Raw genomic sequence first — 15,770 nt, forward strand, 5'->3', positions numbered from 1 at the left:
CCATGGAAACAGCTGTGCAGTATGATACAATTTTTCAGCCTACCTGGCATAGAGAGGAACAGATTTAAGATTTGAGAAGAGTTCATGAATTTGTCATCTGATATTTTATTTTCACAGTTGTACAATTATTGTTAGTGTTTATGTGGGTTCCTGCTATCTAGAATACTTCTGTTAAGCAAATACTGGTGACCAATGTTGAGCAATTATTTTTTTTTCAGATTCACATCTATTTATTAAATAACGTGGGAAGAGTCATCATCATCATTATGCGTTGTGTCATATGAAAAAGGCGATTGTGGTGACCATGAAAGTTCTTGCCAAATTTTTTTACAGAAGTGGTTTGTCATGGCCTTTTTCTGGGCAGTGTCTTTACAAGACAAGTGACCTCAGCCATTATCAATACTCGTCAGAGATTGTCTGCCGGGCATCAGTGGTCACATAACCAGGACTTGTGATCTGCACCGGCTGCTTAGTCCACAACTGCTGGACTAAGTATGTAAATGTAGGCGGGGACTATGTTGAAAAATAAATGTGCTAGGTTTTCTACAATTGACTCCTTCTACCTTAGGCCACGAACTTATCAACCACCCTTTGTATATGACAATTAAAGTTGATCCTTGATTCTTCAATATTCAGGTCTGACACTGTTGGAATTCTCCAAAGAGTCTGACCTTTAAAGCTCTGAACTTGATAAATTGGATGGAAGTTGCCCTTGCACAGTTTATTTTAACATGGGCCAGCATCAATTACCACACAGGAATCAAGACCCAGCTCCCAATTCTGTCTCTATATCCAGTCCCCAGCTCAAACACACTGGGCCAATGATTCCACACCCAGCCATATTAGCACATTCTGTTGCACTCCCTCCTCCATCCAGCCCCTTTTCTGGTCCCTGAATTAAGAGGAGCATTCTGCAGATTTCAACCCTCCTGTCCCAAGAGTTTTGTTGAAGAAGAATTTAAGGAGAATGTTAAGGGTTGCTTCTTAGAATAGTATGTCATAAGAAAACCTACTTTTGGTTTGGTCATGAGTAATGAGGAAACCTTAGTAAGGGATCTCTTGGTTAAAGATCCCCTAAAAAGATCCCTTTGGACACAATGACCACAATATGATTCAGTCTAGATGGACTTTGACGTGAACACAGCATGACCAGACAACTATCTTCAACTGAAATAAGAGCAATGACAATGGGATGAAAGTGGAATTGTCTAAGGGGTACTGGGAAAATAAGCTAGGAGATGGATCAATCGATGAACAGTGGTGGTCATTGAAACATATACGATTCTGGGAAGGGAGCTTGACGGGATAGATGCTGAGATATAGTTAGGCTACACCCACACTACGCTGGATAAATCTGTAACCAAAGCTTTTTCTCTTCGTTTTTGCCCTCCATCCACACTAAAATGGCGTTTTCGTCCCCCGAAACCGGAGCTTTTCAGAAATGCTTTCCAGGGTGGGTATTTTTGAAAACGCTGCTCGGGCAGATCAGTGTGGACCGGGTAACCGGAGAGTTTTGAAAACGCTGTCAGACAGCAGCACGCTATTTCATTGTTTTCTTGAATGCAACCTAACAATTTCAGAACAGACGGCAACAAGACTGAAGCCAGAAAAGTTAGAAATGTACTCACCAAGTACTTTGACCCATAACTTACTGAGTAAATGTGTACTCACTTTGCCCTGTTTTCTGTCCTTGCTTGTATGAAGGTGGTTTACCTATTTATGCAAGTACTTCTCTAACAATAGATGTGTAACAGCCTAATGTAACATTGTATGGAAATACAAGATAACACTGATGCAGACATGTTTTATACATTTAACAAGGTGTTTTATTAATGCAACAGAGTTAGTCAGTTTTTCAATGTTCCTCGTCAGCCGGGTCAATCTGTCCGTGAACTCCCTGTCGGTTGCCTTCATATGCTCCAGTATTTGTTTTTTTTAGTTTTAAGTTCTCCTGCGTGAGAGCCAACAGCCGTCCATCGTTTTAAGTTTTTCTAGTCTGTAACTACACAAATGCGCACTTTTACGGTGAGATTCGACACCAAACATGTCGCTTGTTTTCAGTAGATGTGTCCTGCGCATGCGCAGGAGGAAGAGATTCGCCGAAATCTCTGTTTCTGTGTGGATAGAGATATTTTCAAAAACGCATAGTGTGGACGCCTATCATTTTTACGCGAAACTGACGTTTTCAAAATTATCCGGTCTAGTGTGGATGTAGCCTGAGTTGACTGAGAGTCACAAACAAGGAGAAATAACTACAAAAATAAGGGGCTACTCATTGAAACAAAGCTGCACAGGAACCTTTTCTCTCAGAGGGTAGTAAATCTCTAGAATTATTTGTCCTGAAGAGGGTGAAAGCCAGGTAATTAGATATATTTAAGGTAGAAAAAACACTTGAGTCTTTCAATATGTTAGGGCAATTAGAGGTCAAGAAGGAGGAAGTGGCTACACAGATTGATAAGGTGATTAAGAAGGCCAATAGAATGCTTATTAGTTGAGGCATGGAGTTTAAAAGTCAAGAGGTTATATTGTGACTGGTTAGGCCACATCTGAAGGATTGCATAACATTCTGGTTGCCCCACTATGTGAAGGATGTTGGGGCTTTGGAGAAGGTCACCAGGATGCTGCCTGGTTTAGAGGGCACGTGCTGTCATGAGAGGCTAGATAAGCTTGAGCTGTTTTCTCTGGAGAGGAGATTGAATAGAGGTTCATAAGAGTATGAGAGGCACAGATAGAACAGACAGAGAATGTCCGTTTCCCAGGGTTGGATAATATCAGAGGGCATGCATTGAAGGTGAGACAGGGTAAGTTCAAAGGGGATGTGAGGAGTAAGGTTTTTTACTCAGAAGGTGGTTATGCCTGGAATGCACTGCCTGGTATGGTAGTAGAGGCAAATACATTAGAGTTTTTTAAGAGATGTTTAGAAAGACACATGAATTTGAGGAAAGTGGAGGGATATAGAGATCGTGTAGGTAGAAGGGATTAGTGTTTGGGTGTTTTTGATTAACTCTTTAGCTGGTTTAGCACAACATTATGGGTCGAACGGCCTGTTCCAGTGCTGTACTCTTCTATGTTCTATCAAGGAGTTGAGGGTTAAGGTGATCGGACACAAAGATGAAGCTGAGGTCAGCCTGGATCATCCATGATGGGACAGGCTTGTGGGACTGATTGCCTTATCCTCACTTCTACTACAACAGAAAATGCTATGTGGTAGTTCTGTGTGTCATGTTCCAGTAAGAATTGATTGAAACCATATGGCTTCACCGCATCTAATTCTTTCAAGGACTTGAGCACTTGATGCACATAGCTGCCACTTCTGAGAACCCTAATTGTATAGCTACAGACAAACAATTTGCTTAACCTTTAGACAGGCTCTTTGGCTGTGTGCCGGGCAGCTGATGTTGTATCCGGGAAATTTCTAGGCGGTGAATGATGAAACCGGCAGAAAATGATATCCATATGATACAAGCAAAATGAGCTTGTAGGGTCCTAGAGCATTACAGCACAGGGACAGGCCCTTCAGTCCATCTAGTCTATGCCAGACTGTTATCACATCTATCCACACCTGGACCATAGCCCTCAGTACCCTTCCCATCCATGTACCTACCCAAAATTCTCTTAAACATTGAAATCAAACTGGCATTCAGCACATCCACTGGTACTTTGTTCGACACTCTCACCACCCTCTGAATGAGGAAGCCCCCTCCTCTGAGATCTCCCTAAATTGTTCACCGTCCACCCTCAATCTTTGACCTCTAGCTTTAGTTCTAGTCCCACCCAACCTCAGTAGAAAAAGACTGCTTGCATTTATCCTTCTATGCCCCTTTAATTTTGTGTTGCTCTATCAAAGCTCCCTTATTCTCGTACGCTCCAGAGAATGAAGCCCTAATATATTCAACCTTTCCCTATAAATCAGGTCCACTTATTCTTATCAGTGGAGGAAAAGTCATCTGTAAATTTATATTCTCTGTTTATATCAACAGATTAAGCTTAAGGTGTGCTCTGAAAGTAACTGATTACACAAATGGAATGTGGGCTCTGAGTCAATCCATAGGTTGTTAATTAGACACTAACTGAAACTCACTGTGTTCTTATGACGTTAGACAGTTTTACCTCTGATCATAGATGTTCAGGAACCCAAAACGATGTTTTATCATGTGTCTAGGTGAGAATCCAGTAGAGAAAGTCATAAAATGCTGGTCTGAGGAAATAGGTGAGCCTCCATATCATTGCTTTGAGTCGTTAAACATGCTCAAAGTACTGTTTATATCACTACCATCACAAACTTTATCAGCAAGTGTGTTGAGAAATTTGTCCCAAAGTGATCAACCTTGGTGTTCCCAAATTGGAAACCATGGAAGAACAGGGAGATGTACTCCCGACTGAAGTCTTGGGCAATAGCAATAAAATCAGGTGATCCTGACCTTTACAAGAAATCGAGAAGCTATAAGATATGGGTAAGAGACAATACCTGTCTAAAATACAGTCCCAGACTAGCCATAACTTGTGGCATATTACAGGTATAAAAACATTAGGCAGCATCACTGACACCCCCTCCTGAGGATCTTAGCACATTCTATGCATGTTTTGAACTGGAAGGAAATGGAATGTCATCTCTCACATTAACCTCCAACATTAACTGATGTTCCACAATCACCATTGTGGACTTAAGATCACCACTCTTAAGGAAGGATATAAGGAGAAATAAAGAATTAACCTTGCAGCCTGCTTTTCAAAAACAGAAGTTTCCAGTGTCACTCCCTGACCTTGGGACTCAACCTTAGCTCAGTGATTCTTCCTTGAAACCTCCACCCCATCTCCCCAGAACCCTACGGCATTCAACAATCAACAAGTCCACAATATGAATGGCAAATCAAGCTAGAGACCTCATTCACTTAGCCAAGCTCTCTTAACACGCAGGGACCCGGGTGCCTCAAGAAACTTCAGCAGAGCTGGGACTGATGAAAGGGAAGGCTGCCTGTTGACAAACTTTAACAGGCTAGAAGATAAAGCTTCCAATATCATGTACAGGAACGAACTTACCAGTGGTGATGGAAACTGTGAATGGTCATTTACCTGAGGCGTTAATTCTGTTTCTCTCTCCACAAGGTATTTCCAACGTTTTCTACTTTATTTCAGAATTCCACCATTTGAAGTCTTTTTATTTTAATTAATTGAGTGGTATGGTAGTGTGGCAGTTTGCACAAAGCGTTTACAGCAGTAGTGTCCTTGGTTCAGTTCTATTGCTGTCTTTATGGAGTCTGTATGCTCTCACAAACCATGTGGGTTTCCTCCTGGTGCTCAGTTTCTCCCATATTTCAAAGACGTATGAGTTAGTAGGTTAATTGGTCACAAGAGTGAGATTGGGCAGAGTGGCTCATTGGGCTATTAGAACCTGTTATCATGCTGTATATTTATAAAATAAAGAACAAAATATTCATAATTGCTATATATTGTGCTAAGATGAAAACTATTTGTGACAGCACATTTTACAGATGTTGGTTGATTTGAATGTAACCAAGTAGCTGCTGAGCTGATCTATTCTCAAGAAGAGCTGAAATATTTTCATGAAGGCGTGTCCTTAAATGAGCTTGTTGGGAATGCCTCAAAAGCCACAACACAGCTGTCATTTAGCTCTTAATCACATGTGAATCATAACGCATACAATAGTATAAAAACTCACCAGCAGAAACCAAGGATCAGAAGTTTTCTGCAGAATCTCTGCTGACAAAGAGAAGATGAAGTTCCTCTGGTCTCCAGTTTTATTTGTTTTATTTTATGTAACATTTTCTTCTCCTGCTCCTCGACTTTTTGAAGCTGAGGTAAATGAGGAGGACTGGCAGTTGGCTGAGGTATGTAAGGATACAACTGACAATAAGCTGCAAAATGCACTTTGCCAGTATAGTTTTATTTTTCTTAACAAATAAAGGCAATATTAATAATATTGAATCTTTTGTTTTGAAGAATTATCTGAACCAATTTTACCAACTTAAAGATACACCTGCAAGCATCATGAGAAAGAGTGAATACCATAGAGCGAATGATATATTATCACTGAAGATTAGGAAAATGCAAGAATATTTAGGCCTGAAGGTAACTGGCTCTTTAACTTCTGAAACTCTGGAAGTAATGAAAAAGCCTCGATGTGGAGTTCCTGACATTGCTGAATATAATCACTTCCCAACTGGAAATAAATGGGAAAAGAACAACATAACATACAGGTACTGTTCTTCACAATATCATTTCAGTGGTTGGTTAGGCTTAAATATGTTAGTGCACAATTTTATTAGTACTTCATCTAGTCTATGAATTTATGATGTTAAGTGAAAGCCTTAAACTGCGAACATACAGAATTTTCTGATTGATTGGAAGCAGTGTTAGAGTTGTCACTGTAGAGACAGCATCTCACCTTTACCCTGTTTGTTATTTTAAGGAACCTGTGAAATTCCACATCAGTTGACCATTAAGATGATTATTGTAATATTGGGTAATCTACACACGGCAAAATAATTATCAGTTCAATGCCAATTAATCTGCTTCAGAAAGACATCAGTTTAAGCTTCTCAGTTTCATCCAGGGCATTGTGGGTTCTTTCCAGATATCTATTATTAAAAATTGCCACCTCTTTTCCCTTTTCCCTTCATTCAGTTTTTCATTTATTTCTACACCGTTCCCCGATTTGAATCTGTTTTAACTACTCAAAATTTATCTTCCTTTTCATTTAGTTCTGTTTTTTTTTAATCCATAAATCATATTGATGAATGATATAGATTTTACACCCTGTTTTTCATCACAGTTCAAGATACCCCACTGCTCTTGCCACACCATTCGCAGCTCACAGTTTCAGCAACTTACAGCACAAGAAATCTTCAACACAGAAAAAGCCTGACTGGTGACATACGCTGAAAAATATCTCAATGCAGCAAGATCTGATCAATTGTATTCAGAACAAATTCTTACTTTGTGTTTCCTCTGTTGTAGGATTTTACAATATACACCGGATATTCCAGCTGCCAAGGTGGACTTTGCGATCGAGAAAGCTTTTGAAGTTTGGAGCGATGTCATTCCCTTAAAATTCAGCAGAATCTATGAGGGAGAAGCTGATATCATGATCACATTTGCAGCTCAAGGTATTAATAGATTTGTTTAACTTGTTGCTTCAAAAGTTCTTTTGACTATTTTATTTTTGCATGTAGTACTTCCACAAAGGATACCTTCAAAATTTTCTGATTGTGCAGAATTTAAAAGAAATATCATGGCCCATGAATGTTTGAAGTTCATGGTTCATGATGGCGGAAGGAAACACAAATTTAACATTAGCAGTGGGGTGCAGCAAAATAGTGGTTAATAAGTAGAGTTCTAGGCCATTGGAAGTTGAAATCCCTCTATGTCAGTTGGGGAAATTAACATTGGGCAATTTAGGAAGTGTGGCATTTGTTAAAAAGGTAGTATCTATGATTGTTGGAAAATGAAATAATTTTCACTGATGCTCCTTAAGGAATGAATTTTGCAGCCTTTACCTTGTCTGGCCTGTGTGTGACTCCAGACCCACCAATGTAATTGGCTCTCACTTATCGCCCTCAATTTAAGGGTATCTGAATTCCACACATGAATAAATTAAAGAAATATAGATCTGATTTTATTTTTTGCTGAGCTGAAGTTCCCTTTTTCTCTGGAGGTTTAAGGTTGAGAAGGGGTTCTGCACTTCAAAAGCACCTTGACCTACAGGATTCCAGATTTAAGCACTGGCCAGTGCTAAAAGAAAATGTCCATATAACATTACGGTTTACCCCACGATGTGCAAAAATGGTTTGTGTAGAGTAGAACGAGGAAATGGATCCAGGGCTTCTCATTCCACTTCAAACAATCTCCGTTAAAAAGTCATGGGGTTGTTAGTAGCTCTCCACATGGCCACATATGAAGTTCCATTGTGTTGTATCAGAAAGTCACTGATGCTTGTGCAATGTGATTGGAGTCAGGAACACAGAGTTTAAGTGGCCAGAGACAGAGACTGATAGTGCTCTGGCTATCACAACCTTCAGATGGCATTGGACACTGTTTTAATGTGTAATGTAATTTTGAAAGTAAACTAAGGACAGTTAGCCAAACAAATTCCATCTGGTTTTTCCAAGGGCAACAAAGTTTTCAAATGGATTTCCACAGGTCGTTGGAATAACTGAAATGTTTCCACAAGGATAGTTCAGATATCGAGTTTAGCAGACACATATTAAGTTTACTCAGTCCTCAAAATCATTCACCTAGAGTTCCAAATTACTCAGCATTGTATTCGTCTGAATCTGTTGCTCTCCAGTGAGATGTCTTGATAGTTCCTGTATCTCACCTGCCCCATATGAAACAGAAATCGCATTGACAAGATTTTCAGGTGATTAAGAGCTTTCAGTATGTACTTGGTGGGGAAGTAGAATCGGCCAAATGGGAGAACTTATCTTTTTATTTGTTTGCCTTAATATTTTGCTATATTTTGTAATGCCGCACTAAAGGTGCAGCAAAATCAGCTTCTAATATCATTCCTGATGCAGTTTTTCATCATATACAGAACATGGCGATAATTACCCATTTGATGGACCTGGAAAACTCCTGGCCCATGCTTTCCCTCCAGGCAAAGGGATCGGAGGGGACACTCACTTTGATGAAGATGAAACCTGGACAATAGGATCAAATGGTGAAAACATTGATTGATATTATCACTATAATAATCTTTGACAAAATGCCAACTAAGTTGTTAGCTAACAAAATTAATTTTGAGAATACATTCTCTTTGGAATTTGTAAAATCTGATTTCCCAGTGGTGATTTAATGCTAAAGTATTACTTCAGTTTATCATCAATCAGAAATATAATTATTTATAAATTGTTAAAGCTGTTCACAATGAAATTTATCTTGTTCAAAGTATCTGACAATGAAACATACTAATACTATTTTAGGCATGTCTGAGGAAAAGGGAATAGATTATTTATATGGAGTTAAGAACTTATTCCTTGCATATTCTGCGTGGTTAGAACTTTGTTTATTTGGACATTGTTTAACCATCACTTTCAGTATTCGCCAGAGGACCATGTGTCGTAACAGGTTTAAAACTTGCTGTCTTGTGATTCCTCTGCGTAGGATATAACCTTTTTCTCGTGGCTGCCCATGAGTTTGGCCATGCTTTGGGACTCGCTCACTCTCAGGATCCTGGGGCATTGATGTACCCAATGTACACATACTCAACAATGAAAGGGTTCCGCCTCTCCCTGGACGATGTTAAAGGAATCCAGGCTCTGTATGGTAAGTTAAGCATTAAATAAATTCTGAATTCCTTAATAATCAGTGGCAATACTGTCAGTGCAGTATTACAATATAATTCAAACAATTTATAAAGAATGAATATACTTCACAGCCAGTCATTTATCCAGAATAAACAAAATGCTATAACCTGCTTCCGCTGGGCAGTTGGATTAACTGTAAGCTGGACTGTTTGGTATGAGTTTCAGTGCTCGAATCTTTACCTGCAATATTGTTTAACTGAGGCCAGAAAGAACTAACTTACCAAAATGATCAGGTGTTGAGAAGTCTTTGCAATTTCTGACTTCACAGCTAAATATACTATTGCAGAGAAGGGCATAAACAATGTACATTCCGTAGTGAAAAGAGAGAAGCATCTCAAATGTCCATAAAGAAGATCTCCTTGTTCTGGCAGGTCTTGAAGTCTGTTCCATAGAAACCTCCCCAATGCTGTTTAGATTACTGTATTATGTCCCTTCACAGTGAGCTCCTTTAATAACTTTCCTCATAATTATTCTTCAAGACGTGTTTGCATGGGTATATATACACCCTCAATTCCATTAATTAACCAAAGCCAGAAACAATGCTTCCCAGTATTTTACAACAATACATCACTAATTTAATGATATTTTTAAGCATTATATACACTTCATTGAATGGTCTTCTACATGAAACAATAACTCAGACCATGATCAGCAGGTCTCCTTCGCACTTAGCTTTAGTTAGATACACACCAGTCATAAAGAGTGTATGTTGAACACTTTCTCTCTAATATATCTTTCTTTGCAGACATTGGTTAAACTTCCTTGGCTGAGTTTTATACATTGAAAGATTGGTACAGTCATTTTCTGAGCAATATATCAGCAAAATGACAAACTTTCTGCCCGTATTGTGTTCCAGAGCTGTCATCTTCCTCAACCACAGTCAGAAGATTAGTAAGGGAAATATGTAGCAATCCACTGCTTTTATTTTTGCCGCAAGTACTTTGGTGTTTCTAGAAGGCGGGTCACCATCGCCATTTCCATGAGGGCAATTAGGCCTCCTGCGAATGAACAGGACAAAAAACATCAAACCTAACTGGGAATGTTATTGTCGTTGATGGGCTATAACTCTTGTAAAACTCACACTAGAATTACAATGAGTCTGGGTGTGAATCTGCTGCAGCCAGTGAGAGCTATCATGCTACTGAATAGTATTTGTGACAATGTTTTCCTATATCTTTGTTTATTTTACACAAGGTTCATCAAATAAGAAGTATACCCCACCAGTAAAAACCCCCGAAGCCTGTGATCCTTACTTGTACATTGATGCTGCTGCTACTCTCCGTGGAGAGATATTATATTTTAAGGACGGGTATGATTTGTACAGAATATCTCAGAACTGTGTTAACCAGAATATTAATGTAGTTTCATGTTGCAAATGTTTTTACAACTAGTTGAGTAAATTGTTAGCAAATATTTCTGCCTTTTTCTAATGATTGGTAATGCATTGTGACCTATGGTTCTCCAAAAGCCAAGTTAATGATCCCATTAAGGTGTTGAATCAAGCTAGAGAAAGTTAGAGGGTTGTATAGACTATTCCTGTTCCTTTGGTCCCTCTGCTCAACTGATGAAACAAAAAAAAAATCAGTTATTCTGGCACAGTGCAGTTGTAGAGTAAAATTACTTGCCTTTTTAATCCTATAATATCCAATAGTCTTCTGCCCCCAGTGAAATATTTTCAAGTGTATTCACTTTTATCATTTAGAAATGGTATTCATGTATGGAATAAATCTCTGCATTTTAAAATCTGTGAATATCTAAAATAATAACCTTTTTGAAATTATTTGCATATATAGTATTAAATTAAGAAAATATGTAGTGAAAAGTGCCAGAAGTTTCTCAGATGAACTACTCGTACGTTGTAATAAATTCTTGCTACTTCTCTAGGTTTTTATGGAGGAACCATCCACAACAACCTAATTCTGAGCTGAGTTTAACAAAGACGTTCTGGCCAAAGCTTCCTGCCAAAATTCATGCTGCGTATGAAAATCATGAAAGTGGTTTACTCATTGTCATTAAGGGTGAGTCTGTCTCCTTTCTCTTCACTGGAGAACATAGCAGTGTGATTATGGGATGGGAGCAGCAGAAGTGCAATGAATCAGTTAGCTCATGCTTTCAAAAAGGTAGAACACATTCCTATTTAGTTTTTCATTCATGTCTTTAGATAATTTGAATAATTTATTTGCTTTGGAGGCAATAATATTCTAGAGGTATCCAAAGTTCTTTCTCAGAATTGCAAGTCCTGCAAAAAGACATCAACGAGAAAGCAAAATGTCAAGGGAGGCTTGGGAACTGGTTGCCTGCATAGCATTCCAGAGAAAATGGTGCCCCCTTGAGGTGATGTTATTGAAGTGAAAACATTTTTGCTGAAGTGCAGATATTAACATATGTTTTATAATCCAATAGGAATGAAATACTGGGCCATTAATGGCTATGACATTTTGCCCGGATATCCAAAGTCTGTCTATGAATTTGGTATTCCAAGACACATCAGGAAAATAGAAGCTGCTTTTCATATTAAGAAGACTTCAAAGACATTATTCTTTGCAAAGGGGCAGTATTGGAGGTAATGGTTTGATTGATATAAATCATTTATATGAGCACTTCAGCCCAGGCTGTTTTATGATCTAGTGCATAATTTTAGCTGTTAGTCACAGAAGATTTGATCACTTGTGACTATTTCTGGCTGAACTGTAAAGGATTCTCTAATAAAAAGACTAAACAATCTGCAGAGTGATAGTTCCCAGTGCATGCCAAGTGACCCTCCTCATATTTCAAACATGGAAGAATGCAGATGAGATGGCTTCTCATTTGTTGCTGTGTCTGTCCACCATCACTGGTTGTAACCTGTGACTCGTTCTTTTAATCCTGTCCGAGTTGCTTACTATCTTTTGTAGTGGCTTACTACAAATTCTCTATTTCCTGCTGGGTGGTACCTCAGCTAAAGTGTACGTTCTATGAGGAGTTTCCCTTTGCCGGTGTAAGGTGACATGCGAAGAGGTGAAATGTCTTTCAGCAAGGCTTCATCACTGGGCTCCTGTCACTGATGGAGAAGTCTATGATAACCAGCTCCTACAGAGCTACTATTATGCCAGACCAAGAACGCCTCCTTAGCCACTCCCCTTCAACCTCCTGCTGCATCCCTACCTACTCCATGGCAGCGAGCCAGGGAGCACGTTCTGTGAAGAAGATGCCCTTCAGATTTAACAAACTCTTTTGTTTACTGCAGAACCGAGTGTCTGGAGAGGCAAAACATTGAGTGAGGACTCAGTCCTTAGGACTTGTGTAGTTCCCTTTCCCATAATTGTGTTCAGGTGTAAACCACCTGAACAGTGTTTACATTTATTTTTGGGATAAATTCTGTGATTTTTTTTGTAAGAATATATACAATCCAGTTCTAACATATTTAAATTGCTGGTTTATTGTCTTTTGTTCTCTCTCTAGTTATGATGAAATCAAGCAGACGATGGATGAAGGTTACCCACACCGCACTGTAGATGACTGGGTAGGAGTTCCCTCGAGGTTGAATGCAGCATATGAACTTAATGGTAAATTCAGATATAGATATCTTCTGTAATATTGAAGTATGTATTTATAGCACAATGTGTTTTCTTCAGTTACTAAAGCAGTATTTGGTTACCTTTGCAATTAAAACCAGCACATGCTTAGGAGGTGAAAGGCTGCTGAGTGTAGCAGGAATCCATTGAGCTCCCAATCAGTTTATCCATGGTATTAGAGAATAGGCCAGATTCTTGAGGCTCAAAGGACTACATCCATTCCTAATTCAGATGCTGACATATCAAGAGTTTTGTTACAGAAATATTTTACTTGGTTTCACTGAGTTAACCTGATCATGTGCATTATTGTGATTATAAATCTGATCCCAGTTCTTTAAAGATGTGATTTAAGCTTGCCAATATTGGGTTCAATGCAATTTAATCCGATGTTTCTTGTTTATGGACAGTCGTAACATATATTTCATTATGACACAGAAAGAGGTCATCTGTCCATTGACTCTACACCAGCTTTCAGAGCAACCTGATCCTCACTCTTATTTCCATGTCCCCTATTCTGTCACATATGGCCCCTTGACTCTCTTACCCACTATAATGACGCCAATTTACACGAACCAAGCAAACTAGCCGAGAGCAATTATTTCATTGAAGGAAACTGGGGCCTGGAGCATCCAGGAGAAAGCAGGATGTCTGCAGTCTAAAAGACAACACCAGAGATCAGAACTGAACTTGGGTCTGTAACTAAGAACTGTATAAAGATTTTTTCTGGTTAATTAAGAAAATACATATAATGATGCTGATAAATAAACATTTAATACTGTGCTGTTACACACAGCTTCACTTTCTCTTGTTTGTCATCCTTGTGTTTGAATAAAATGGTAAATATATGCAGGGGCTTCTCAGATCCCACTGTTAAGTTCAAAGGGACATTGTTGGCAAATGACCATTTATCTCTGTTTTCCTTGTATTTCTTGACTCAGGAGTTCAGTTGTTTTTTCTTGATAAATCTCTGCTGATTTCATTCCCTCTCCTAGTCATTAACAACTTCAGAAACTGCATTGTTCCTGAAACAAATTTAGAACAATAGTTTTTTAAAAAACATTCTGCTTTTATCATCAACAGTGAAAACCCAGGACTCAACTTCTTCTAGTTAGGATCTTCAGAGATCTTTGTAATCAGAACAGACTTCCCCAACTTGCATCAGGACCGATTGCTATTTAGATAAAAGAGAACATAAAATACACCTTGCAAATGCAGAAATTAAAAAATGTATCTGTGAAGTGTTGTTGAATCTCAATTGAGGTTTTCTTTTATATTGTCTTGCAGGATATGTTTTCTTCTTCCATCGGTCATCTCTGTTTATCTTCAGCCTGAGTGAGCAACGTGTCATTGAAATACGTCGAATCAATTCAGAACTGGGATGTTAAATACCTCAACTTGTCAAACAGTCATTACATGATTTAATTCCAGCAACTTTGCTAAGAAAGATTGTTCTTAAATAGTCACGAACAAACAAATCAGAATATAGACAAGAGAAAATCTGCAGATGCTAGAAATCCAAGCAACACACATAACATAAAACTTGATAATGTGATAACGTTAGGATATCAGCAGGAAAGCCCAGTGGATTTACTGGACTGTAGTACGTCACCTGCGCTGATATCTCAACACAATTTTATTCACCATTTTTTAATGCTACACAGTACTATAATACATTTTCCAGGAAACATCACAGGGAGTGTGGGAATCAGGGGCCTAGTGAGTTTCAGCTGACTCTATCAATATATAGATTTATGAATTATGGGTCTATGAGTGTAGCGATAAATAAAACCAATACTACCCTCAAGATTTCCGAACAACTGGATCACAGATTATTGGGGCTTTAGTAATTGTTGCATTGACACAATTCTTGTTTACATTTAGACAGTTTGAGTAATTTAATATTATTCTGTTACATATGCATCATATTTATTGTCCTGTCAGGGTGCATTTCTTGTCTGCATCAATTTAATATTTATTTATCTTTAATATTTATTCTCTAACACTTAAAAATGTTGTTGTTTCTGTTTTGTGAGATATTTTATTCAGTAACATCGAAGTATTATGGAGGCAGATAAGGGCCAATTCCTTTTGCTGGTCAAGTTCAACAGAAAATGACTTAACTTATAAAAAGTGGTGGAATGTAGGAAACCGAGTCCCATCACTTTTCATCTAATATGTTGGAAAAAATAAACCAAAGTTGGATGTAGCTTTAATTCCTTACTGATACTATGAGCATTTTGTCTAAGTTGAGTTGTATTTGGATATATTATAAATACAATAAATCTGAATCTGCCTGAACAGTACCATTGACCTTTGGTTGAAGTTGTTGTTTTTACTTTGCTGCCTTCAGACACTCAATTCTACAGAGACCTAGAAATCAGCAAATTTATTTTTTTCTACTTGTTTTACTTTCTTTCTATTGCTGCTAGTGTGCAAATAAAGGATTTTTTTTTTTAGAACAATATATGGGAATGATATTGGTGACTATCCCAGCTAATTTCACCACGATCGGTGATACAAAATTCATGCAGAAAGTTTCCCTCTGCCAGGTTCAGTCCTGTAGATTTCCTCTTTCCATCATCGGTGATTTGTTTAGTATTGGCACTTTCATTAGTTCAAAGTTTAAAGTACATTTATTATCAAAGTAGGTTTAATTTACACAACCTTGAGATCTGCCAAAGAAACCCGATAGAACCCATTAAAACAAAAGAAGACTGCCAAACAGCCAATGTGCAGAGGGAAAAATCAAACTGTGCAAACAATAAAGTAAGTAATTGGCATTCAGAACTGAAGTTTACCAAAGTGATTCCATAGCCGATTTAGAAGCTGTTAGTTGCCGGCCACAGCCTCAGTTCACCTCATGGAGCAGTGACACAAACCAGCATGTCCC

At 38.4% G+C, this 15,770-nt stretch overlaps 1 protein-coding gene across 1 annotated transcript; it reads left to right on the forward strand.

Annotated features, from left to right (window-relative positions):
* Positions 1-5,715: 5,715 nt before the first annotated feature.
* LOC140726629 (collagenase 3-like) lies at positions 5,716-15,128 on the forward strand. The gene is made up of 10 exons (XM_073043239.1): positions 5,716-5,849; positions 5,962-6,218; positions 6,979-7,127; positions 8,555-8,680; positions 9,124-9,285; positions 10,521-10,635; positions 11,211-11,344; positions 11,730-11,889; positions 12,768-12,871; positions 14,165-15,128. The coding sequence occupies exons 1-10, from the start codon at positions 5,736-5,738 to the stop codon at positions 14,263-14,265; spliced, it is 1,422 nt and encodes a 473-aa protein (XP_072899340.1). The 5' UTR covers positions 5,716-5,735; the 3' UTR covers positions 14,266-15,128.
* Positions 15,129-15,770: the final 642 nt, after the last annotated feature.

This window comes from Hemitrygon akajei, chromosome 4, assembly GCF_048418815.1.
Source record: "Hemitrygon akajei chromosome 4, sHemAka1.3, whole genome shotgun sequence".
In the NCBI taxonomy this organism is placed as follows: Eukaryota; Metazoa; Chordata; class Chondrichthyes; order Myliobatiformes; family Dasyatidae; genus Hemitrygon; species Hemitrygon akajei.